The sequence below is a fragment of the Hypanus sabinus genome, chromosome 27 (assembly GCF_030144855.1).
Source record: "Hypanus sabinus isolate sHypSab1 chromosome 27, sHypSab1.hap1, whole genome shotgun sequence".
NCBI lineage: Eukaryota > Metazoa > Chordata > Chondrichthyes > Myliobatiformes > Dasyatidae > Hypanus > Hypanus sabinus.
The window spans coordinates 35,972,045-35,999,246 of record NC_082732.1 but is presented as its reverse complement, the minus strand read 5'-3'; the positions used below and the strand labels follow the sequence as shown (position 1 = coordinate 35,999,246).

The 27,202-nt window shown below is 40.5% G+C and overlaps 1 protein-coding gene across 2 annotated transcripts in view; it reads left to right on the top strand.

The window, feature by feature from the left end:
- LOC132382222 (tumor necrosis factor receptor superfamily member 5-like) overlaps positions 1-26,878 on the top strand; it is a 35,540-nt gene extending 8,662 nt beyond the window's left edge. Inside the window, exons 3-13 of one of the 2 annotated variants that reach the window (XM_059952228.1) lie at positions 3,569-3,722; positions 5,799-5,824; positions 11,047-11,149; positions 16,740-16,865; positions 18,798-18,941; positions 19,868-19,961; positions 20,165-20,325; positions 22,312-22,337; positions 23,983-24,045; positions 24,542-24,604; positions 26,180-26,878. In XM_059952228.1, coding sequence (XP_059808211.1) covers positions 3,695-3,722; positions 5,799-5,824; positions 11,047-11,149; positions 16,740-16,865; positions 18,798-18,941; positions 19,868-19,961; positions 20,165-20,325; positions 22,312-22,337; positions 23,983-24,012 — 738 coding nt within the window. In that variant the 5' untranslated portion in view covers positions 3,569-3,694 and the 3' untranslated portion in view covers positions 24,013-24,045; positions 24,542-24,604; positions 26,180-26,878. Of the gene's footprint in view, positions 1-3,568; positions 3,723-5,798; positions 5,825-11,046; positions 11,150-16,739; positions 16,866-18,797; positions 18,942-19,867; positions 19,962-20,164; positions 20,326-20,533; positions 22,338-23,982; positions 24,046-24,541; positions 24,605-26,179 lie in introns of both variants that reach the window. The other variant, XM_059952229.1, reaches the window with a different exon arrangement.
- Positions 26,879-27,202: the final 324 nt, after the last annotated feature.

The following is a 27,202-nucleotide window of genomic DNA, read 5'->3' as shown; positions in this document are numbered from 1 at the left end:
CTTCGTGTCATCCGCAAACTTTGAGATGCTGCATTTAATTCCCTTGAATTAAATTAAATTAAATTTAATTTAAATTTAATTCCCTTGGATCTTGAGCAACTGGGCTAATAGGCTGAGAAATGGCAGTTTGGTATATAATTCAGATAAATATGAAGTGGTACAGTCCTGAGGAGTGTTGTGGAACAGAGAGATCTTGGGGTGCAAGTACAAAAATTCACTGACACTAGCAACATTAGTAAACAGAGTGGTAAAGAAGACAGGTAGCATGTGTAACATGTTCTGTCTTGATTCAGCAGGATGAGGTATTTGCAGACAAAGGAGGAACTGTACATGTGTTAAGGCTACAAGAAATTACTTTATGAGAGAGATATATTAAACACGTAGGATAAAAAGAAATGAATGATTAATATAGTAGTACAGTAAACAAAAATAATACTTACCTTCCACTTAGTAAGCTGATCTGCGCAATGCTAGAGGGAACCACAGACCTGACAACTTTGATGCAGCCTTCTTTTTATCTCCTACTCTTAGCTAGCACTAGTTGTGACCAGGCCTAAGAGACAATTTCCCCCTTTACACAAAGGAATTACCCCTCTTTATACCCTTCAAGACCCCGTTTTATCTCTCAGAATCTTTAGCCTAGACACACAACTTAAAAACAGAAACTGCTGGCATCTAAGGAGGAAAACGTTCTTTACTGGTATCTAATCTTAATAATGCTCATTCAAAATAAAGGTAAAATATTGGTCAATAAGGGAACTAGGGTGGAAAGGGAAACAGGCCATTATCATATTTCAAGCTGACGCCATTTTCTTTCAAATTTCCATTTTATTTTAGCAAACACCAAGAAGGAATCAAATGTAACTTTTCCCTTACAGCATGCTTGCTTTCATCAGTCAGAATGTTGACTACAGCAGCTGAGAAGTCATAATGCGGTTGTACAAGACATTGGGAAAACCACATTTGGAGTACTGCATACAGCCATGGGCACCCTTTCATAGGAAAGATGTCATTAAGCTGGAGAGAATGCAAAGAAGATTCGAGGATGTCACTAGGACTTGGAGGGCTTTGGTTATAAGGAAATGCTGGATGGGGGTTGGACATTCTTTCCCTGGAGAATAGGAGGCTGAGGAGCAACCTTACAGAAACGTAAAAAATCTTGAGAGGCATAAATAACGTGAACAGCAAACTCTTTTCCTTTGGACAAACCTATGCAAAACTAGCAGGTGTAGTGAGAGTGGAAAGATTTTAGAAGGACCTGAGAGGCAACCTTTTCACACAGGTAGTGAATAAATACCAGAGGATGTGGTGTAGACAAAATCATTTTACATGTAGATGTATTTGGACAGCTATGAGAACAGGAAAAGTTGATGGGGATAAGGGTGCAGGCAAATGGGTCTAGCTCAGTTAGGCATGGTGGTTGTCATGGGTGACATAGGACAAAGAGCCTGATTCCATCTGTGACTCCATGTGGGGTTTTTCTGGAAGTGGATGCCCTCCCAAATATTCATCTTGAGAGATTAAAAAAAACACTCCAGTCTTCAGGGGAAACTCCTCTTGGAAGCAATACTCTTAAGTTAAACCTGTCTGAGTCTACCACCCAGAGCACCCAAAGGCTCTGAGCGATACTCAAAGACCGTTCTCCCAGTTATATGCAAATGCAACACTGCTCTTTTAAAATTATACCTTATTATTTTTCTTAGCTTTATCAAACAATATTGTGCAGAAAAAACATCAACTGCAGAGCCTTGTTCATCCACAATGCTCCTGCAAATTTGTTTGACCACAAGGATGTGGTTGTTAACATCCAGGCAGCGATTTAGCCTTAACAGCATCCGGTAACACTGAAATGGTGTTATGTTCAAGGCCAATTACCTGCAGCATGAAATGAAGTGATTCATTTTGGAGAAGAGCAGCAGCAACAAACTCACTACTCAGGTATGGATGACATTTTGACCGGAGTGCATGCTTGGCTCCCATGGATTTACAAACCTGAACATTCATTGAAAAGACATTGCAGATTGGCAAACAAACCAATGTTTGATGAAGCACATCAGGAATGATGAGGAAAGGTTATTGGAATCAAATGCTAAAGATTTTACAAAGGATTGAGAAACCACAATGTATCTCCCATTGCAACCAAACTATCATGGCACAAAAGCTTTCCTCATTGATTTTGTGAATGTGATTGCCGTCTTCAATTATGACAGTCCTATGTTACGCAGCACCAGATTTTGCGTCACAGTAGAAAATGCTGTGTTTTATTGTAAAGGATGTAAAAGAAGAGAGCTGTTCAGCTTTCCAACATCTTACCTTAGCTTCGTCCATTAACCACCCAGGAACAATTACAGGAGGAAGCCTCCACATCAACATGGCCAACTCCATCAACTTCAGTGTCACCGCTATCATCAGCTGAACACCAGTGACAATTCTGTCTCCCATCTGTCTTGCTACTGCCTTAGCTTAAATGTGCCGCTACTACTTGTGTACATGGATATTAATTAGGAGCAGGAGTAGATACGTTGGCTCCTTAAATTTAATCCATCTTCAAAAGGTCATTGTAAGCTGCTTTGATTTATTACCTCAACTCCCTGCTTACCCGTAGTAACTATTCATCCTCTTGCTTATCAAGAACTTGCCTTACTGGAGAAGTTGTTTCCACTGGCCTTTTGAGATATCTAAAGACTTTCAACCTTTCAACAGAAAACATTTTGCCTCCCCTTGTCTTAAATAAATGACCCCGTATTGTGGGGCAATAACTGTTAGTTCCATGTTCTTCCATGAAATAGAAGCATCTTCTCCATGTTGCCCCGTCAAATCCCTCTCAGTATTTTATCACTTGGAATGCACATTATATCTTTATTATATTTTTAATGATTAAATTTAAAGTTGATAGCATTTCAGATGTTTCAAATGTATTTTTAAGTGTCTAATGATTTGACCAGAGTTCTTGTGCTTTGGAATACAGCTTAAGTTTTTGAATCTAGTGGGAAAAGTCTACTTGCTTTACGTATTTTTGCTTAAGGAAGGATTTTCCTTTTATGAACAGAAACTCAGGTTTCATCAAGGTCCCATAGAAGTGTAATAAGATATATTTCATTGTCTGAAGTGATATCAAGTTCTTTTTTGTTCCTTCTGATTAAGCAACTGAGTGGCTTTTGTTTTCTCTTTTAATTGTCAATCTTTGGTGAGCCGGTATATTAAAATTTAATAAATGAATGACAATCTGGAATTATTAAAAGCATTATTAATAATGATAATATTACTCTGAAATAGGACAATAATTCTTTACTTTTTAATTAGTGCATGGGAAAGAAAGAAGAATGGGAGGTGGTAGCAAAACATTAATGGAACAAGTTGAAAACAAAATAAGAAACTAGAATTAAAAGTACAGAATAAATTAAAGGGAATAAATTCAAAGTATAAGAGAAAAGGAGTGAGGTAGTGACATTGAGCTATTTTTTCTTTTGGAAGATTGGGCTGAACTACCATTCATGGGTGGTGCAGTTATTGGAGCATCTCACTGAAAAACAAATTGACTCTGTTTCTCATTTTTTTTTTCTCACAGGGATCAACAGATGATTCAAATTTCAGCTGGTGTGGTGTGGGAACACTAAAGGTGGTAGCCCCATCTCTACATTTTTTTTGTTCTTTGTCATCTCGATTGTTGCCAGTATAAAATGCCAAGAAAACAATGAAGAGCACAGCTCACTTTTTTTCAGGTTTGTGATTTCTTCCATATATTTCAGAAGACTTTGTTTAAACTAGTATAATTGTTTTACGAGTTGGTAGTGTGAATGTGGAACGAGCTGCCAGCACAAGTGGTGGATGCAGGATCGATTTAAACATTTGGATAGGTACATGGATGGGAGGGGTATGAAGGACTGTGGTCTGGGTATAGGTCCGTTGGATTAGGCATATTAATGGTTTGGCACATGCTAGAAGGGTCAAAGAGCCTGTTTCGGTTCTGTAGTGTTCTATGATTTTGATTTTCTCAGTATGTGTTTAATGAAATAAATCTATTTGTTAATGATGATCCATGTCCTGTTAGTTTCACTTTGATAGTAGTTAGATTTGTATCCTGTTTCTGATTGAAGCTTTGTCCAACTTTTTCAATCACAGAAATTTGTTTAGCTTTCTAGCACTTCAGTCTTATCAAAATTAATTCACAATGAGAACCAACACTGGCCACAAGAGAACATTTGGCACAGTGGCACTGAGGATAGTGCAGTTATCTCCCATTTCTAGTGGCCCTGGTTCCAATCGGACCACCACTCTTGTCTGTGTGCAGTTTGCATGTTCTGTCTGTGATCTGATTTCCCCCTCGGTGCACCTGTTTTCTCCCAAAGACATGGTAGTTGTTAGGTTAATCAGCCACTGAAAGTTACTCCTGGTGTAGATGGCTGGGGAGAAGTGGAGTGATAAAAAGGGGTTTTATAGGTGGTAGTGTAAAATTTTGAGGGAAGTGTTTGAGGGAGTATGATTAATGGTTTGTGGGCATACCAGGCAGAGCCAGTATTGACTGCCCATCTAAAAGTCCTAGAGGAATGATGAATGGTTGGTCAGTGTTCTTCAACCATCAAGCAGGAACTAAATCTACAACAAGCACTCTACTGAATGAACCCAGCAGCTCAAGTAACATATTTGAGGGGAAAGGAACTGTCATTTCAGGCTGAAAGCCTGAACATGCACCATCTGAGGCCAAGATCAAACACTAGTCACTGGAGCTTTGCAAATAATGATCTACCAACTGCACTACCCTATCATTTTCAATTATATTTTGTTATTTTGTTCCTTGCCCGTTTTTCTCCCAAACCGCAAAACCAACATACAACACTGCTCATACACATTTGACATAGTTAAAGTGCGATGGGGATTCAATAGACTGATTCCAGGGATGGATAGGGTTTGGCATGAGAAGACATTGAGTAGGCTAGATCTGTACTCTGAGAGATGATCTCAATGAACTTTAAAGTTCACAGTTTACAACAGGACCCAAGCAGGAGTCTAGAAGCATGTCCTACTGTCTACAATAAGAGATAGTCCACTTACGACTGAAATGAAGAGAAATTTTTTACTTCAAAAGCATGGCGAATCTTTGGAATTCTATATCCTGGATCACGTTGGGATTTTCATCATGGCTTTCATTCACAAGAGAAATGTACATGATGTCCATTTGGATAGCCAGTATGGTCTGGCACCAGTCCATTTTCTACTTCATTAGCAAGCACCATTGTCTAATTGACCTTGTTGGGTCTTCTTTCATCAGTCAAGATAATTGATGACCAATAATAGCAGTGATTAAGTGTTAACATGTACATTGTTGAGCCATTTAAATCTTTTGAACAATTTGCAGAGTATATACGCCATTAATGCTGCTGATTGACCTACAAGAATTCAGGATTGGTGATTCAATACAACTTAAATCAAATTTTAAATAAGATTGTTTAACTAATTGAAACATAATTCTGGAATTATTGAATATCTGTGGAAAGAGAAACAGTTAATGTTTCAGGTCAGTGTAAACATCAGAATACATTAAACTTTCTTCACATACTGAAATATGTAAAATTATGTATTAACAATGGAAATTATATTTAATATTTAAAAAATGAATAATCATGTCTGTAGAATCTAGGATAAGCAAAATTATAATTCAATGGCTGAGACTTCGGAAGAGTTGGAGAATTAGAAGAACTATTAATCTAGTGCTTCATCGTTCAATTCCCTAGCAAATGTATGTCAGTTCTGAAGATTCCTCAGAGAATATATATTTACATTTATTCTTTTGTTTTCAGGTACTAAAGCTGAAGAGTTCAAAATGGTAAGACTACAATATACTCAATCATCATTGCCCTGTATGGGAAACTAACATTTCAGATAATTGAGCAAAATTGGGGTGTACAGTAGTGTAGTGGTGAGCGCAATGCTTTACAAGGTATGAGAACAAGGCATAATCTGGTTGACGGTCCATGGAACTACAACCAGCAAGTCTCCCTCACAGTTCCAGCAACCCAGGTTCGATTTCTGCTGCTGCTTTTAAGGCACTTGTATGTTCTTTCTGTGACTGCATGGGTTTCCTCCAGGCGCTCTGACTTCCTCCCATAGTCCTAAGATGTGCTGGTTGGTAGGTTAATTAGTCATTATAAATTATGCCGTGATTAAGCGAGGATTAAATTTGACGTTGTTTGGTAGGCTCAAAGGGCTGAATGGGCCTATTCCCTGCTGTATTTCAATAAATAAAAGAAATAATAAATAAAATAGCAATTGCTCTCAATTTTATACTCTGCTAGTGTTAATAATGGTTTCCTTTTAAATGAATGGACTAAATTTGTGAATAACTAAATTTGTCAGGGACAAAACTGCCCAGTAATGGTCTTACTTCCTGTCAATTTATAATGTAAGACCTCTGTTGCTCCTCCAAATCCACAGGCATGGGGAAAGTGTTGGTGCAGGAGCTACAGCATGGAAATTCCATTGTGTTGTGCCAAGTGCTGTGAGATTGTCTTTATGACATAATTCATTTGTTCATTGTTCATAATTCTCTCAGAGTACACATGGCATATAAGGGTTCCAGTCAAACTGATTCCCCAGCCATGCTAGTCTTTTGAGCTTAATTTTTCAAATTGTGCATTTCCATGTCAATGTCACTGCTATGGGAGTTCTGCAAAGGACAGTGGACGTGAAGCAGTGACATCTCCCATACCGTAAAAGGGCTGGATGGGTTTGGGTTTGTTAAATGTGTTCATGAAAGTTTCCTTAATCAGTACGTTGAGGTGCCATCTAGAGAGAGTGTAACACTAGATCTCCGCAGGTGCGGGAAGCATCAGAGGCATTAGTGGCAGCAGAAGGCAGGTGGAGCACCACCAAATGTGGTGAGTTCTTTCTCTTTGTGTCAGGATTTTTCTTATTTTTTAAACCATAAAAGAGAGAGAGGGTCTAGTGGAGCAGCAATCATTGGAATGGGGGCTAGAGACAGAGTGGGAACTTAGAGGCTTCAACGAGAAGAGCAGGCAGGTTAGCAGATATGGAAGTGGTATGCTCCTCCTTTAGGATGAGTGAATTCATGGAACCTAATGGTCTCCCTGATGACTACACCTGTGGGAAGTGCAGTCAACTCCAGGTCATGAAAATCTGCATTAAGGAGCTGGAGCTGGAGTTGGATCATCTGGGAGGCAGAGCAATTGATAGATAAAACTTTTGAGCAGGTGGTTACACCCAGAGTGTAGAATTCAGGGAGTAGATGGATGAACACCAAGAGAGGTAAAGAAGTCAGTGCAGGGTCCCCCTGTGGCCAATCCCCTCAGCAACCGGTATACCCCTTTAGATACTGATGAGAGGGATGGGAGGGAGGCTTGCTAATGCTATTGGGGAGGGTTTAATGTAGATATGCAGTAGGGCAGGAACCAAATTGAAGAGGCAGAGGATAGGGTAGTTGGTGCACAAGTAGAGATAGCTTGTAGGGAGCTTTTTAGAAAGGATAGGCAGATGATAGAGCAAAGATGCACTCAGCCTGATGGTTTGAGATGTGTCTATTTTAATGCAAGGAGTATCATAAGCAAGATGGATGAACTTACAGTGTGGATCATTATGTGGCACTATGATGTTGTGACCATTACAGAGACTTGGATGTCTCAGGAGCAGGAATAGCTGCTGAGTGTGCTGGGCTTTAGATGTTTCAAAAAGGACTGGGAGGGAGGCAAAAGAGGTGGGGATGTGGCATTGCTAATCAGGGATAGTATGGCTGCAGAAAAGGAGGAAGTCATAGAGGGATTGTGTACTGAGTCAGTGCGGGTGGAAGTTAGGAACAGGAAGGGGGCAATAACTCTTTTTATAGACCACCCAATAATAACAGAGACATCAAGGAGCAGATAGGGAGGCAGATTCTGGAATGGTGCAAAAATAATAGGGTTGTTGTGATGGGTGATTTTAACTCTTGTAATATTGAATGGCATCTGCTTAGAGCCAGGGGTTCTAACAGAAGTTAGAGAAGTCAATGTTCCGTTAATGTCCCTCCTCCCCTTCTTACTCCATCCCTGATATATTTAGCTTTTCCCCCCTCCTTTTTTTGTCTCTCTCTTTCTGCCCATCACTCTGCCTGTTCTCCATTTCCCTCTGGTGCTCCCCTCCCCCTTTCTTTCTCCCTAGGCCTCCTGTCCCATGATCCTTTCCCTTCTCTAGCTCTCTATCCCTTTTGCCAATCACCTTACCGGCTCTCAGCTTCACCCCACCCCCTCCGGTCTTCTCCTATCATTTTGCATTTTCCCCTCCCCCCCCACTTTCAAATCTCTTACTATCTTTCCTTTCAGTTAGTCCTGACATGGGTCTCAGCCCGAAACGTTGACAGCACTTCTCCCTATAGATGCTGCCTGACCTGCTGCGTTCCACCAGCATTTTGTGTGTGTTGCTAGGATTAGGGAACTTAGGTTTTTGAGAGATATTGAGGTCCTGGTTAAGAAAAGAAGGAGATGCCTAACAAGTATAGGCAGGAAAGGGCAAATGTAGTACTTTCCAAGCATATGAAATGCAAGAGAACATTGAGAAGGAAATCAGAAAAAGATGAGGTTCCTCTAGCAGACATGGTGAATGAGAATGCTGGAGACTTCTACAGATATGTTAAGAACAAAATTGGTCTCTGGAAGATCAGTGTAGCTATCCATACATGAAGCCAAAGGAGATGAAATCTGTTAGAATTCTTTGAAGAAATAACAAGCAGGATAGACAAAGGAGAATCAGTTGATGTTGTGTACTTAGATTTTCAAAAGGCCTTTGACAAGGTGCCACACATGAGGCTGCTAAACAAACTATGAGCCCATGATATTACAGGACAGATTATAGCATGTTTAAAACAGTAGATGGTTGGCAGCAGGCAAAGAATGGGAATAAAGGGAGCCTTTTTTAGATGGTTGCTGGTGACTAGTGGTATTCCATAGGGCTCTGTTGGGACTGGGTCTTTTTACGTTGTATGAATGATTTGGATGATGGAATTAATGGCTTTGTTTCAAAGCTTGCAAACAAAATGAAGATAGGTGGACAAGCAGATGGTTTTGAGGAAGTAGAGAGGCTACAGAAGGACTTAAACAGATTAGGAGATTGGGCAATGAAATGGCAGACAGAATATAATGTCATGAAGTGTATGGTCAGGCACTTTGGTAGAAGAAATTGAAGGGTTGTCTATTTTCTAAATGGAGAGAAAATATAAAAACAGGTGTAAATAGACTTGGGAGTCCTTGTGCAAGATTCTCTAAAGGTTAATTTGCAAATTGAGTTTGTAGTGAGGGTGAGGAAGGCAAATACGATGTTAGCATTAATTTTAAGAGTACCAGAATATTAAAGCAAGGATGTAATGTTGACACTTTGTAAAGCACCGAGGAGGCCTCACTTGGAGTTTTATGAGCAGTTTTGGGCCCCATATCTTCGAAAGGATGTGCTGAAACTGGAGAGGGTTCAAAGGAAGTTCACAAAAGTCATTCCAGGCTTGTCATATGAAGTGTGTTTGGTGGCTCCGAGCCTGTACTCACTAGAATTCAGAAGACTGAGGGATGAACTCATTGATCTCTATCAAATAGTGAAAAGCCTTGATAGAGTGGATGTGGAGAAGATGTTTCTGATGGTGGGAGAGTCCAGAGGACACAGCTTCTAAATCATGAACTCCCACAGAATCCCTGGCGACCTCTCACAGAACCTCGGTTGAGAAACCCTGTCCTAGCATGTAGAAGAATGAGAGGAGATCTGATAGCGATATACAAAATTATGAGGGGTATAGATAGCGTAATTGGATGCAGGCTTTTTCTACCGAGGTTTGGTGAGATTGGAACTCGAGGTCATGAGTTAGGAGTGAAAGGTGAAATGTTTAAGGGGAGTATGAGGGGGAATTTCTTCACTGGGAGGATGGTGAGAGTGTGGAATGAGTTGCCAGTGGAAATGATGGATGCGGGTTTGATTTCAACATCTGAGAGAAATTTGGATAAGTACTTGGATGGGAAGGATATGTAGGGTGTAGGTTGATGGAACAAGCCAGATTAATATTTTGGCATGGACTTGATGGGCTGTGGGACCAATTTCTGTGCTGTAGTGTTCTATGACTCTATAACAATGGAAACGCTGCCTTGCTCAGATACCACATTGGTAGGTATCGGAAGTCTATGCTACTTGAACTCTACTGAATCCAAAAGAGATTTAAAAACATAACAAAGTTAATTTACAAAATCATCATGAAATACAGTGGATTCTGGTTAATTGGAATTCATTGGGACCAGTACATTTTGGACCAATTAGGTGGCTGCCCCAATTAGCCAAAGTTTCATGGAAAAAGATAAAAAGATATAACAAAAGACAAACTACTGCTTAACAGAATTACAAATTATCTATGAAATACAAAACAAATTAGAGCACTATTGATATTACGACAGTACTAGTAAACTGTATTAGTTCCTAATAGTTTTTAGTAATATCCTCCCGTGCCTCGCTGGCCTTTTTTATGAGACCGAGTTGCTAGCTGGGCGCTCAGCTCAGGATTGATGGAAAACGTGCAAGGAGCCAGCTAGATTTGAACCTGGGACTGTGCGCTCCAAAGTCCAGTGCAGATGCCACTACACCACTGGCTGGATCCTGATAGCTATCGGCGGAGGAATTCATCCAGTGTACGCAGTTCTTTTGACTGGCTATAAATCAGCACAGACACCTAGGGTTGATAATGGACTGCCTTCACACAATGCTATCGACAACTACAACATCCAAATCTTAATATTCATTGTAACATTCAAAATGATTGTTGATATCTTCAAATTCGTAATTCCTAACGTGTTGAAATAGTGCAGTTATTATCAACACTAGGTCAGCAGGTCAGGCAGAGAATTATGGAAAGGAATAAACAATGTTTTGGGCAGAGATGTTTCATCAGGACTGGATAGGAAGGGAGAAGAAGCCAGAATAAGAAGATGGGGGAGGGGAAGGAGTAAAAGCTGGCAGGTGAGAGTCAAGTAATCCACTGTGTTACACTTTGTTTAGTTTTAATAATCCATGCATATTATTTTTAAATTACAGATTTTTTTCCTTCTATTGCTGGTTTCTCAAATTCCAGTGACAACTGCTTGTGAGGCAGAGGAGTATGACTATGGTGGTATCTGTTGTTCATTGTGTTCCCCAGGTAAGTGATGGCCAGTATTTATACAATCATCATTTCAATGCAAAGAAATCAGTTCATTTAAGTTTCAGAAGTTCCGCAGATAGAATTTCATTAAAGCATATGCCATGAATGAGCCTTATTTCATTAGTAGCTGTCTTTCTACTTTCTGATTTAGTGTAGCTTTTTGTTTAATATTTCTGTAAACCAATTAAGTTTCTCATATGTTGCCAATTCTTAGTGGATTCAATGGTTATACTTTGGAAAATCAACCAGAGTGCAGAAGACAACAAACTGTGCAAATGCAAATATAAATAAATAGCAATAAATAACAAGAATATGAGATAAAGAGTCCTTAAAGAGAGATCACTAGTTGTAGGAACATTTCAATGATGGGGCAAGTGAGTGTAGTTATCCCCTTTTTTTCAAGAGCCTGATGGTTGAGGGGTAGTAACTGTTCTTGAACCTGGTGGTGCAAGTCCTGAGGCTCTGGTAGCTTCTTCCTGATGGCAGCTGTGAGGAGAGAGCTTGGTTGGTGGGAATATCTGATGATGGATGCTACAGCAGTGTTTCATGTGGATGTGCTTAATGGTTGGGAGGGCTTTACCTGTGATGTACCGGGCCGAATTCATTACCTTTTATAGGATTAGTGGTACTGTATTTATTTAATTATAGTTACTTTTTCCAAGCAGTAAGACTGGTCAAGACTTCCACTCCCTAACTCCTCATTCATCTTATGTACAGCCTAGCATCACTTTATTGGACATGCCATCAATCTATATACAGTAGATAAGCTATCTTATGTATTTATATTTATGGTGTTTTATTATTATTTTCTTTATCTTTTTGCTTTTTGTGTTGCATTGGATCTGAAGTAATAATTATTTTGTTCTCTTTACACTTGTGTACAGGAAATGACATTAAACAATCTTGAATCTTGAATATAAATATCTTTTTTTGGCATCTATGAATTTGCAACATTTTACCAAATGTACTTTAGAGTATTCAGATTTATTGTGTCCGATCAAACAGTGGAAGTTGTGCTCTGGAAATTCCACATTTTGATGCCTCTAACATTTTTCAAGATTGTACAGACATTTCAGTGGAAACTTGTCTAATATAGTGTCTTCTACAATGCAAGGGTGAGCAGAACAAAATAAACTCTGCTCTTCAACCAATCAGTGTGAAGAATCTTCAGTGAGCAGCATCAGTGATTAAACCAGATATATCTGTCAATGTGCATAGGCATCGCTATTAACAGGTAACACTTGATGCTTCTTGCATATTTTCATGCTTTCTGAATCAGTTCTGTGTTCTCCATAAAGTTCAATAGTTCTTATTAGTTGCCAGCACAACAGCACTGCGTCAGGACTCCTAGATGAGTGTGCTACAAAATAACCTCTCGCTTAACATCAATAAAACTGAAGAAGATTGACTTTAGAAAGGGAGAAGAAGGGTGAACGTATGCCAATCGACATAGGCAGTGGAGAACTCAGCAATTTTAAATTCCTGGACATTAACATATTGGATTCAACACACTCAAAATGCTGGATGTACTCAGGAGGTCAGCTATGGACAAGTGTAAACAGCTGACAATTTGGGTCGAGACGCTTCATCAGGACTGGAAAGGAAGGGGGAAGATGCCCGAATAAAATGTGGAGTGAGGGGAAGGAGGACTAGCCAGAAGGTGATGGGTGAAGCCAGATGGATGGGAAAAGGTCAAGAGCAGGAGAAGAAAGAATCTGATAGGAGAGGAGAGTGGATAATAGGAGAAAGGGAAGGAGGAGGGGACTAGGGGAAAGTAATAGAGAGGTGAGAAGAAATGAAAGGTCAGAGTGGGGAGTAGATGATGATAAGGGCGAGGTGTTCTAGAATTTGTTCACTGGAAGGAGAAATCAATATTCATGCTATCGGGTTGGAGAGTACCTAGACGGAATATGTTATTGCTCCTCCACCCTGAGGGTGGCCTCATCTTGCACAAGAAGGGGTCATGGTTAAACATGTTAGGACAGTAATGGGAATCGGAATTAAAACGTTTGGCTACCGGTAAGTCCTCCTGCTGGTGGATAGTACAGAGGTGCTCGACGAAGCAGAAACATATTAGATGACCTGTCCTCACCAGCATGTAGATGCAAACACAAGGAAGGCACACCAGCATCTTTACTTTCACAGAGGGTTGAGCAGGTTTGGCATATTGCCGAACATTTGAACAACTTCTACAGATGTATCCTGATTGGTTACATCATGGTCCAGTTTGGCAATTCAAATGTACAGGGACATTATAAACTGCAGAGAGTCCTGGACTCTGCTCTATATTTCACTGGCACATTTTTCTCCACCAGGAGAGTCAACATCTATCATCGAAGCTATCTTTTTATAGTTACCATTGGGCATGTGTTCAGAAGCCTGAAGTCCCACACCACCAGGTTCAAGAGCAGCTACTTTCCTTCAGTCATTTGTTTCTTTATACCAACCTGCACAACTACACCACTACCTCAGAACAGCAAAAACTGTAATCATATTGTGGTACAATGGACTTATTTTAGTTCTAGTTATGTTATTACTTGTATAATTTATGTTTAATTTGGGATTTTCCTCATGAATTGTGCCTGTATATGCATGTACTGTACTTACTTCTACATATGACAATTTGTCATAGGACATAATTTTTTTCTTGGCTCTCTGCAGAAAAGTGTGTTTGAAAAACAAGACCACAATCTTAGCACAGATTTCATGGTCTATAGGGTAGCAATCATTCCTGGGCCTCTGTACCTCCCTCTGCAATTGGATCCTCGACTTTCTAACCAGAAGGCCACAATCTGTGCCGATTGGTGATAACATATCCTCCTCGCTGACGATCAACACTGGCGCACCTCAGGGGTGTGTGCTTAGCCCACTGCTCTACTCTCCATATCCACATGACTGTGTGGCTAGGCATAGCTCAAATACCATCTATAAATTTGCTGATGGTACAACCATTGTTGGTAGAATCTCAAGTGGTGATGAGAGGGCGTACAGGAGTGAGATATGCCAACTAGTAGAGTGGTGCCGCAGCAACAACCTGGCATGAAAGAGCTAATTGTGGACTTCAGGAAGGGTAAGACAAAGGAACACATACCAATCCTCACAGAGGAACCAGAAGTGGAGATAGTGAACAGTTTCAAGTTTCTGGGTGTCAAGATCTCTGAGGACCTAATCTGGTCCCAACATATCAATGTAGTTATAAAGAAGGCAAGACAGTGGCTTATACTTCATTAGGAGTTTGAAGAGATTTGGCATGTCAACAAATAACACTCAAAAACTTCTATAGATGTACCGTTGAGAGCATTCTGACAGGCTGCATCACTGTCTGATATGGGGGTGGGGGGGGAGGTTACTGCACAGGACCGAAAGAACTGCAGAGGATTGTAAATCTAGTCAGCTTCATCTTGGGCACTAGCCTACAAAGTACCCAGGACATCTTCAGGGAGTGGTGTCTCAGAAAGGCAGCATCCATTATTAATGACCTCCAGCACCCAGGGCATGCCCTTTTCTCACTATTACCATCAGGCAGGAGATACAGAAGCCTGAAGACACACACTCAGTGATTCAGGACCAACTTCTTCCCCTCTGTCATCTGATTTCTAAATGGACATTGAGCCCTTGGACACTACCTCACTTTTTTTTATATACAGTATTTCTGTTTTTGCATATTTGTTTAATCTATTCAATATAAGTATACTGTAATTGATCTACTTATTTATTATTATTATTATTTCTCTTCTATATTATGTATTGCATTGATCTGCTGTTGCTAATTTAACAAATTTCGCGTCACATGCTGGTGATAATAAACCTGATTCTGATTCCCTGCCTTTCTGTGGTTGGACTATCTGTAGCCAGCTTACCAACACATAGAAAATGCCTCCACAGAATTCCCTGAATCAACATCAATCAACATCAGTGTCCTTCCCCAGGCCAAAACTCTGAACATTAGTCAATTGGTTCTAATGGACAGTCATGTAATTTTCAGGACCAAATGCCTGACTCCTGAAATAAATCATTCTGAGCTCTTTCACAGTTAACAATTACTAATGGACAGACAAAAAGATTCAAAGATGTTGTGAAAGCCTCTTTGAATAATTGTAAAGTCTTTAACTATTGGGAATACCTGATGTAATGCTCTGGGGTTGAAAACAGTCTGCACTATTGTTCTTTTTACCAAAATGCATTATCAGATATTTCCTAGCACTGTTTTCCATCTGCCACTTGTTTGCCCATTCTTCTGATCTGTCTAGGCTACATCCACACTAGGCTGGATAATTTTGAAAATGCCGGTTTCACGTAAAAACGATAGGCGTCAACACCAGGTGTTTTTGAAAATACCTCCGTCCACATTAAAACGGGTATTTGGGTGAATCTCCTCCTACTGGGCATGGGCAGGACACATCTACAGAAAGCAAGCAGAGAGGAAACGGTATACTATTTCCGTTTCCATGGCGGCGTTGTGCTATTTCCATTGGTCAAAATCTAGAGTACCTACAGCAACAGCGAAAGAAAGTTTTCAACAATGTCTTCGAGGAATACAAAGAAAGGGGTTTAGTGAAAAACCGTATCAAGTTGGGCAGTATTTACAAGCAGGAAAACTGAGTTAACATTTCAAGATGACAACATAGTTTTTATATGAAAATTATGAAATCTAGTTATCTAGGATTGTTCAATTCAGTGATGGCTGTAGAATACTCATAGTAGATGCGATGCTGTTCCTTGAGCTTTGCTGGAGCGGGGAAAGGTGAAATGGGATGCAAATGGGTTGGTATCTGCTGCATCCGTTCTGGCATGTCATGATAGCATTTTAAAAAAGTTCCAGTTAACCTGTACACGGTTGGGAGAAAACGCCCAACTTGCGTTTTCAGATTTACACACTCCAGAGAGCGTTATAGAAAAGCTCCGTTTTCGGGGGAGGAAAACACTGTTTCATTGTAGATGGAGGGTCAAAACAAAGAGAAAAAGCTTTGGTTATGGAATTATCCAGTCTAGTGTGGACGTAGCCCAAGTCCTGCTGCAAAAACATTGCTTCTTCAACACTACCTACCCCTCCACCTATCCTCGTATTACCCACAAACTTTTCCACAAAGCCATCAATTCCACTATATAAATCATTGACAAACAATGTGAAAAGTAGCAATCCCAATAATGGCATATGAGATGGCTTTGAGAGACTCAAGGTCTGTGCATTGGTAGAAGACAAAAGACCAGAGCAAATGGGAGAATGAGCACATTGCCTCTCAAATTACAACCTACCTGCCCAGTCACACACATCCTGCCCAGCTTGTAATAGAGTCTATAAGGCCCGTATTAGTTTATCAATTGTCACAGACCAGGAGTGGGTAAACAAATGATCCACTACATTGAGGGACTGCAAATGAGAAAAAAAACTTTAGTTTCCTTATGCCTCCCCCTAAAAAAAATCATGACTTTCTTAAAATGCTGCTGTTCCTTCCTTCAAAGAAAAAGGATCTCAAGTGATTTTTTGTTTGTAGCAAACTACATTCTAACTGGCTTCCTGACAGCAGAACAAGCATTGTAATTCCATGTCTGCCTTTTCCAATGCACGTGTTTCATTCTATTGCAGGCACTAGAGTAAAGAAACACTGCACCTTAATGAAGGGTACATTGTGTAGTTCATGTGCAGCTGGAGAATATATGGAGTACCCAACTAGCCTGGAACATTGTTTAAAGTGTAAGGCGTGTGATCATGGTACGTATTATAATACTGACTCTAACTACCCAGATTTGATCAAGCCATCACAATCAGGTTTTCCATAAATGTGTTTACTCTTTCTAATCTTATATATGCCATATTTACAAAGTATTATTACTGCTTCTTATTGCTGACATAGAAGTCTGTGATTCTGTATCAACACACATAAAATGCTGGAGGAACTCAGCAAGTTAGGCAGGATCCATGGAAATGAATAAATAGTTAATTTTTCAGGCCAAGACTGCTCTTCAGTACTAAAAAGGAAGGGAGGCAGACACCAGAATAAAACGGTGTGGGAAGGGGAAGGAGACTAGCTGGAAGGTGATAGGTGAAGCCGGGTGGGTGGGAGAATGGCTGGAGTAAAAGGAATCTGACAGGAGAGGAAAGTGGACCATAGGAGAAAGAAAAGGAGGAGGGGTAGTGATAAGCAGTAAGAAGAGGTAAAAGGCCAGAGTGGAGAACAGAAGAAGAGGGGAGGGGGGGGGGAAATAAAGGAGAAATTGATATTTATGCCATCGGGCTGGAGGCTACCCAGATGGAATATAAAGTGTTGCTCCTTCCTCCAACCTGACGATGGCCTCATCTTCACAAGAGGAGGCCATGGACTGATATGTCGGAATGGAAATGGGATCTAAGATGTTTGGCCACTGATAAGTTCCACTTTTGGCGATTGGAGTGGAGCTGCTTGACTATGATTCTGTAACTGTACCCATAGTGAAATTATGAACTGGGATTCAAGTTAAACTTCACAACATACATCTGAGATAATGAACCTGATACTGATTCAAATGTATTGTGGGACTTTCTGCCATCAAAGTAAAGTTTTAAGACCTAGCTGCAATGTGCTTCAGCATCAATGAAAAGGTGATGTATTTTTCAATTGTTTTAAAACAGCTGTGAGAACCCTATCACTTTGTGAAAGTTACACAGCAGTGAAGAAGTCTATTTGCAAAGTTCACAGGTCAGTCTGTTGGTGCTGTTGGTTTTCTTGTAAAAATGAGTGTAACTCATTGACACATCCCAGCCTGTCTCTGTTTACCCAGCAGGCCAGATCCCTGAAACCAGTTCTTAAAAAGACGCATCATGTAGTGCAGGGTGAGCATTACAGCTAAATGAATGTAATTGACCCCAAAACATTAATTCTTTCTATTTTCACAGATCAGCTAATAACTGAATATTTACAGGAGTTCAATGTTTATTTTTAAGTTTTCAGTCATGCGTCCAAGTTTGCTGCAGATACAAGGGAGTCAGTATGAGTTGTGAGGAGCATACAGAAAGGCTTTAGGGGATGCAGGCAGGCTAAGTGAGTGGCTGATGGAATGTAAAGTACAAAAAAGTGCTGTCATCCACTTTGATTGAAAAAAAGGAATATGGAGAATTTGTTTTAAGTGATAGACTGACAAGTGCTGATAGAATCTTGGTGAGACTGTACCTCGGATGTTGTACTGATCTGATCTTACAATGGTGGACGCACTGCTGATAGGAGGACAACAATGACTCCCAGGATAAGGATTGTCTAATGAGGAAAGATTAAACAGATTGGGATTTATTCTGTAGAATTTAGATGATGATTGAGAGATGTAGCTCACTGAAGTAGCAAAATTCTACTGGGCTTGACGGGGTAGAAGCGGGGTCAGCATTTCCACTTGGATCTGGTGGTCACAATATCAGAGTGAGGGCACAGCAACTCTGGCACAGTAGCTGTGTTCAAGAACGAGTGATAGATGTTTGGATTTTGATGGTATTGAGGGATGTGGGTTTAGTGTAAGAGAAGGATGCTGAAGGGAAAAAAGACTGAATGGCAGAGTGGGCACACGAGGTTGAGCATTCAATTACTGCTTCAGTTTCATATTCTCTTTTGTCCAAGTTAAAGTAGAAAGGAGTCTGTATTAATTCAGTGTTAACCTCATAAGTGCTTTCTATTTACAGAGCTGGGATTTCAAATTAAAAAACCATGTACTTACACTCACAATACAGTATGTGAGCCCAGGGAAGGGTATTATTGCATTCAGAACTGTTTGGCGGTGGTAAAGCACACACCATGCCGACCCGGTCAAGGAGTTAAAGAGAAAGGTAGGTTATTATTGTTCATTTGCTGCTTGGCTGTCTATACCGTGATCTGCTCCAGTTCTCCATTTAAAAAGCAAATACTTTGATATTTTTTTGCAGCACCTTCCTCACACTGTTATTCCAAAACTTGTGCAATTTCTTCTGTTGTCATGAAGCCCTCGCTGTGCTGAGAGGCCTAGGTGGGGACGGTAAGGACTCAAGTGTGGGAGTATCTGAGACCAGAATTGGGACACGATGAGATGAGATCAGGGTTCTTGCCTAGATGCTAGACGAGAACCTGAGGAGACAGAAATCCTCAATGCCATCACAGACTGAACCAAAGTTGAGCTGCCGACTGAACACCAAACCAGAGTTCAGGTGCTGTTTAAGTATCCTAATCTTGGCACCAAAACGTGGCCTGTAATGAGCGGAGCAGGCGAGAATCTTTATAGGAACTGCACCAGCTATCCATACTCCTGAGGATTGGAGTGTCTAAACCCCAGAGCTGGTACAGCAGATGCATACCATAGACCTCACACTACCCCCATTAATTTTCTTGCTTGCACTGCCCAGTAGCTGAAAATATTTGTTGTACAGTGATGCCACCCAGGTAATAATAGGCGCTAGTAACTACTGAAGCCATATGAAAGCATTAACTAATGAAAGCTAGAAGTCAAAACAGGTTCAGGTAATCTTGCACCTAAACACTGTGAGGACTATTCAGTGAAGTCTTTGCTGAGTTTGACACTTTTAGTTACAGGTTCTGCAAATGACAGCTCAATAAATATTTAAAGTTGTAGTACCAAAACCTACAACATTTTATTCAATGGAAAACATAGTTGTAATGCAAATAAAATTAATCATTTTTAACTGGAGTGCATGAATAGTAAGAAATGCTTTTGGCTCTCTCCTGGTTGCTTGGCATAGTCATATATTCTTTTATTTTTCAGGAACAAATTTAAAAGATACAGTGTGTGAGAATTGTCCTTATGGGAGTTTTTCAAGCATTAGTTCATCAACTGAAGAGTGTAAGAATTGGACAGTGTAAGTACTTTAAACTCCCTGGTCAGAAAGGACACAAGGATCTTTGTCAAAGTTCCAACAATCTTCATGTTTGTCTCAATAACATAGGATAGATCCCACTAGGATCTGGGTACTTATCCACTTGTAACAGACTTATCATAATTAAACTTGGAGCAACTATTGCAGGTGCTTGTACAGATTTTTTTTTTCTGTGTCATCCCCAGATGTGAAACGCTTAAACTTACACAGATTAAGCCAGGGGATGCTACAGCTGACGTGAAGTGTGAAGGAAAGAGCTCCCAGACAGTTATAGCTTCTATTATTGGTGGTAGTGTGGGTCTCGTTGCAATTCTGGCGTCGTTTTTGCTCTGGAAATATAAATCACGTATGTAATTAATTTACTGTGCACATCTTCCAATATTTCCTACAACCAAAGTGTTTTTAACCAGATTGAAAGTAATCTTCGGATTTTACAATGTAAGTTAAAATTGCCAGTATTTTTGCCTACACTTCTATTAAGTTCTTTAGGAAATCATTCCCAGTAAATTCTTTGGGATAACATTTCTGCTGTAATTAAGTGGCCTTTACTTCAGGTGCCTATGGAGAAAGTGGCCTCTAACTTTTAAAGGAGTGGGATGAAATGGAAATGGTGTACACAAGCCCCACATCAAGGGAAACATGGAGGAAGTCCATGAAGGTGAGCCCAGGCAATCTTAACACCAGAGTCTCATTGACAAAGAAGTTCTCAGATTTTCCCTGATTGCCTGATAGATGCACTTCCTAGGGTCTGGATTAGTGCTAGAATTTGGCATCAGGAAAACTCAGGAAGCAGACTCTGGCAGTTAGGAGGCAGGCAGGCAGGTACAGGTGCAGACATGATTTGGAAGAATCATGATTTGCAGATACGCCTAAATATAAAGGAGAATATAGGATCTGAGGAGTGCAGGTGAAATAGCCGATCAGGGCACACATATGATGACGGTTGGGGAAATAATGGTGGTGGGAATGGTGACAGGAGTTTCTGATGTGACTGTGCATCTAAGGATTGACCCCAGTGAATGTGTTGGGTTGAGTTGTTATTTGATCTTGGCAATTCATTTGCAAACGTTTCATCACCATATTGGTGGTGGTGGTGGCATCTGTTGGTCTTGAGAGACCATGGATCTGCGCCTGGAGTTTCCAGGGCGTAGGCCTGGGCAGGGTTGTATGGGAGACCGGCAGTTGCCCAAGCTGCAGGCCTTCCCCTCTCCACGCCACCGATGTTGTCCAAGGGAAGGGCATTAGGATCCAAGCAGCTTGGCGCCGGTGACGTCGCAGAGCAATGTGTTGTTAAGTGCCTTGCTCAAGGACACAACACGCTGCCTCAGCTGAGGCTCGAACCAGTGACCTTCAGGTTACTAGTCTGATGCCTTGCCCACTAGGCCACGTGCCAACAACATCACCATCACCACGCGCCATCACCGTATATCAGGAAACAATATCAGCTAACACGAGGAAATCTGCAGATGCTGGAAATTCAAGCAACACACACAAAATGCTGGTGGAACACAGCAGGCCAGGCAGCATCTATAGGGAGAAGCACTGTCGACGCTTCGGGCCGAGACCCTTCATCCTGACAAAGGTTCTCGGCCCGAAACATAGACAGAACAATATCAGCTCGCAGTTAATGCACAATATGGTGATGAAATGTGTGCATTTGAATTGCCAAGATCGGAGAACAACTTAATCCAGCCATCAACCACCCAAGCTACACATTTTCTGAATTATTTCCACAATGTATGTGTGATTTGGGATTGATGGCTGCAGGTGAACCCAGGGATCAGTGCTGCTGTTCTGACCGGGAGTGGAAAGTGGCAGTGTGTAAATACTTCAGAGTCATAGAAGTGCTTGAGAGAGGAAACTGCAATTTCATTATGGTAGATGGGTGGGATTAGGGAAAACAACCCTGGTTTGAATTCCTCAGAAATTCTCAGCAGATCTTGGTAGAAGATGTCCTTATCCCCTTGCATAATTGTAGATTTGAATGACTGCTGTAGCTAAGCCTTATCATTGGCCATTTAGGCCTGTTAGGCCCAAATCTGGTGTTTCCTCAGAATTCAGACATTGCAAACCTTTTGGATATCCCTCAGTGGTTTTGCACATCAGACTGCGGCAGGAATTTTCATCAAACTGAAATTAGCTAAAGATAATTGTGGTGGGAACACTCCAGCTTCAAGGTGTTGAGGTCATTCTTACTAGATTGAAACTAGAACATCATTTGGTTCTAAAATGCTCATTAATTTTGTCTCGAAATATGGCAGAGTAAATTAAAACTACGGAAAATCACTTTCAGAGTACTTGTATAAACCTACCTAATTTTTGTTTTTGGTAGATTGCAGGGACAGACTACAGAATGCTGTAAGTACATTCTTTACAAGTCATGTGTGTTCATTGTATTTCCTGCAGAATTAAAGCTGAAGACATAATGCAACCAGATTGCAGATTAATTGAAATACTGTAGTGTATTCACTTGTTCTTTTAGCTTAAAATGATTCATAAATACACTGGTTCCAAAGTACCCGATACATGCCCTAGGTGCTAAATCACTTAAGTACTTAAGTGAAATGGTTAATGTGTGATAGTGTTCAGTAATTGTATTTTGTTGCAGTTGTGGTTTTTGTGTTTATCAGCCTACATGCCTTATCTGCTTAATCTGATCCAAGGAAGAGTAATGTATTATCTAACGCCTGTTACCTCTTCTCACCTGCCTATCACCTTCCCTGTATCCTCTCCTTCTACTAAAAATATTCTGTAGATGTACAAGTTGACTCAAAGAGCATATGTGACATATAGTTAAATATACAACAGTATAAAGCTATAGGCACTGTCAAAAAATATTCTCTACGGGGTGGTAGCAGGGTGTTCAGAAGTCTCACAGCCTGGGGGAAGAAGCTGTCTCTCAGCCTAACAGTGCTTGTTCTTATACTGCGGTACCTTCTGCCTAATGGTAGGAGGTCAAAGAGATTGTTGGACAGAAGGGAGGGGTACTTGACAATGGCAAGGGCTCTGCCAATGCAGCACTTCTAGATCTGGTATACACTTCAGGTGAAATGTAGGGGCAGGGGGATTGGTGGCGAACCAGCACCACATGGTATGGATGTCTGTACCAGGACTGATGCGGAAGAGTACAGGTGATGAAGGTGCGGGGTTGCATTCAGATAAAGCATCATTGAAGTGTCGATGTTGACCAGTAGAAGTTGTTGTTTTGAGCTGAATTCCAAAATGTACAGTACTGTTCAAAAGCCTTAGGCACATGTATATAGCTAGGTTGTCCAAGAATTTTGCACAGTGCTGTAGTAATTTTATGTATTGTGCTGTAGTGCTGCTGCTAAAAAAAAACAGATTTCATGACTTATGTGAGTGATGATAAACCTGATTCTGATATGGGTCACCATTGTGGACAGAGTGGGAAGGGGGCAGAGAGAGGGGAAACTTGGTTAGGAAATGAGGAAGGGAAAGGGGTCTTGAGACTGGGAGTGTCTGCATCTGTGCCTTCCCCCATCCTGGCATTCATTCTCTGCCACCTGTCCCACACCCGTATCGCAGTGTTCCACCCTCGCCATTCTTTGCTTCCGTCCAATTTACAAACTTGCTCTGTGCTCCACGTTGATAAATACAGAACTGTGTAAATATATGTGCCTAAGACTTGCACAGTACTGTAAATGATGAAAATGGGGAATGCAGCCTTGTGACAACATTCGATGTCTAATGTGAAGATGAAGAGTGTCACAGAAGATGATTGGAGAAGAACGTAGAAGTTATTTTACTGTCAGGTGTTTAAGAAGGATGTGATTGTACTTTTGGAACCACAGTAACTATTGCATGAATCCAGACAGATTTAACTATGTCCATGAGGGAATTTTTCTCAAACATAGTTTAGCTGATGAAGAAAGCTTACCATTCAATAGAGAAGGAGGATTCAGTGAGGCATTTCTTCATCTATTTAAGCTCATACTGTGAGTCAATACAGAACATCATAGGTAAAATACTTTGTTTGCCACAGAGTCTGCAAAATGAATACATCGGGAGATGACCAGGCATTCGGACAATTCAAATGCCAGCCCAGGTAGACTGAAAAGGCAGGGTGTCGGGACAGGAGGCGACGGTTGGGCTGATTCTGCTCGCTCTATCATGATGTTTGCTCCTCTTAGCGGCGCTGAGGCTGTGAGACTGCTCTGGCTGCTCTGGGCTTTGTGTCTGCGAGCTTTGCAGCCATTTACCCTGCTGTGTGATTAAGTGACGCTGAGGCTGTGGGCCTGCTCTGACTGTGCCAGGCTCTGTATCTAAGGACAATTCCTTTTTGAATGGTGTTGCTTGCTTTTAATGTTTGCACAATTTGTTTTTCTCTCTCTCTGCACATTGGGTGTTGGTCTTCTTTTAAAATTGGATTCTTTTGAGTTGCTTGTTTTGTGGCTGCCTGTAAGCAGATGAATCTCAAGGTTGTATAATTTATACATACTTTGATAATAAATGTGCTCTGAACTTTGAACATTTGGACTTTGAACAATGACACATTATTACTTTCCAAAGTTACAGGTTTAATAATTTGTTTATTTGTGCAGGTTTACAGAAGTAATCCATCAGAGTAAATGTGCCCCTCAGAAATGGATTGCAAACAGGACAAAGTAAGTATACTCAGACAGCCTGTCAGATAATTCACACAGCAGATTTAACGTTCGTCTGCACTCTGCAGTCTGTATCTACACTTAATGGCTGCTTTATTAGATACACTTGTACACCTCGCCTTAATGCAAGTATCGCATTAGTTTTTAGTTCCTCATTCCTGGGGAGAAAGACTGAGTGCACTCACCCTATCTCAAGCTTTTATACACCACTCTAAGTCACCCCTCAATATCCTCTGTTAAAAGGAATAAACTCCAACCTTTTCCTGTAACTTGGTCCTTCGAGTCCAGACAGCATCATCATAAATCATATCTGCCCCTTTCCAGTTTATTCTTTCCTAAAAGATGGTAACAAAAGCCGTGTACAACATTACAAGTGAGGTCTTAACATTTTGTACAGCTGCAATATAACATCCCAACTCCTATATTCAGTGCCCTGACTGATAAAGGCCAGCATGCCGAATGCCTTCTTGACCAACTTGTCTACCTGTGAGGCCTCTTTCGGCCAACAATGTACTTGTATTCCTATTTCCCTTTATACCGCAACTTGCCAGGGCTCGACCATCCACTGGTCAAGTCCAACTCTGGTTTGACTTTCCAATGTTATTTGCCAAATTTTTACCAAGTTGAACAAGATCCGGCTATAATCTTTGATAATCTTCTGCACTGTATATACCACCTATTTCAGTATCATCTTAAAACTCAGTAACTATGCTTTATACATTCACATCCAAATTGTTTATATAAACAATGAACAATAAAGCTCTTCAGCACTTCAAAACCTCTGCATTTTAAAATGAGAATGTTTGCATGTTGTAGTAATCATTGTTGCCTGCATTATCTCCCTTTATGTACTCTTATGCACTCTGTTTTGAGATATGTGCAATTATTGCCAGTCCCACACCGCCAGGTTCAGGAAGAGTTATGACCCTTCAACTATCAGGCTCCTGAACCAGTGTGGGACCAGCAACAACTGATTGAATGGCAGAGCAGACTTGATGGGCTGAATGGCCTACTTCTGCTCCTATGTCTTATGGATAACTTCACTCACCTCCACTCTGAACTTATTTCACAACCTATGAACTCGCTTTCAAGGGCTCTACCACTCATGTTCCCAGTATTTATTTATTTAATTACTTTTTTTTAGTATTTGCACAGTTGGTCTTTTTGCATATTGGTTGTTTGTCCGTCTTTGTGTGTAGTTTTTCTTTGAATCTACTGTGACTACCTGCAAGGACGTGAATCTCAAGAGTAGCATACGTTGAAATATATGTAAATAATAAATTTGCTTTGAAGTGTGGAGGTACTGTGCATTTCTCTTGTTTTCTTCTGCCCTTGGGCAATGATCTATAGACATTACTTCTAAGTACCAAGGACTGCTGAGTGTTGAAGGTCATATTAGTCATATGACCAATAACCTAATTACCTTAACACAGCTTTCCATTGCTTCTGACTAAATTGATTGTGGTTTACCACCGACGTTTACCACATAATTTTGGGCTGTGTGGTTTTTAGTTTCACATTCTGTGTTCCTATTTCAATAAAATAATTAAGTTCTTTATTTTCCTTCTGATTCAGGAAGAGGGAGACAATGTTGATGAGAAATCAATTCAGCTCATGCAAAGTTTAAATAATCAACTGGAATAGATGACCACTTTGGACTCTGTTTTGATAAAGAGCACAAGAGGTAGGACCTTTCTCTGTGGGCAGCTCCTTGGTGGATATGCAGACGCTCATATTGAAGATGGAAAACAATAAAGACTCTTCACGAGGAAATGGCTGCCTGGTGTGGAGAGAGACCTGGCTGATTGGGAAAGCAATTTAATACCTCTTTTCATCAGATAATATTACATCAAAAATCAGCAGCTAAAATACTAAAAAGTAGACACGAAAGGAGAAAAGTGATTTTCAGTAAGAACTTAACTATTTAATTCTTAGAAAATACTACTTATTTATACTTATCTGCTTGTATTTTACGTAGTTCTTATGTGTATATGACAGTTTAATATGCCTCTAACAGCTATAGAAAGTATAATTCTGGAAAACTCTGGAAGCTTCTTTGTTCTGTATAATTTAGATAAGTATCTTCTCATTGGTTAACTTGGTACTGCACTATTTCTAATTGGTTAATTCTTGTCTATAAATCAGAATGGAATTTTCCTTATCTCTGTAGTATAAAATAGCTAAACTCAAAGCAACACCGTCCTTAATCTTATCTTTCTCTTCATGAGTAGACCCCTATCACAGTCTGTTCAATCAACCCTTAATAAAATGATAATGAAGCACCAAGCTTTTTGCCTCTTTCCTGGCTTGTAAAAAAACCTTGGATCAAAAACCTCAGAATGCAGCAATATTTATAAAAAGGAGGATGGCAAAGGGCGGCCGTGGAATCTCTACAGACTGAGATAGAGTCGTAGAACACTACAGCTGAGACAGGCCCTTCAGCCCATCTAATCCATGCCAAACTATTATTCTACCTAGTCCCATCGACCTGTACATGGACCATAGCACTCTGTACCCCTTGCATTCACGTACCCATCTGAATTTCTCTTAAATGTTGATATTGAACTCGTATCCAGCACTTCCACTAGCAGCTCGTTC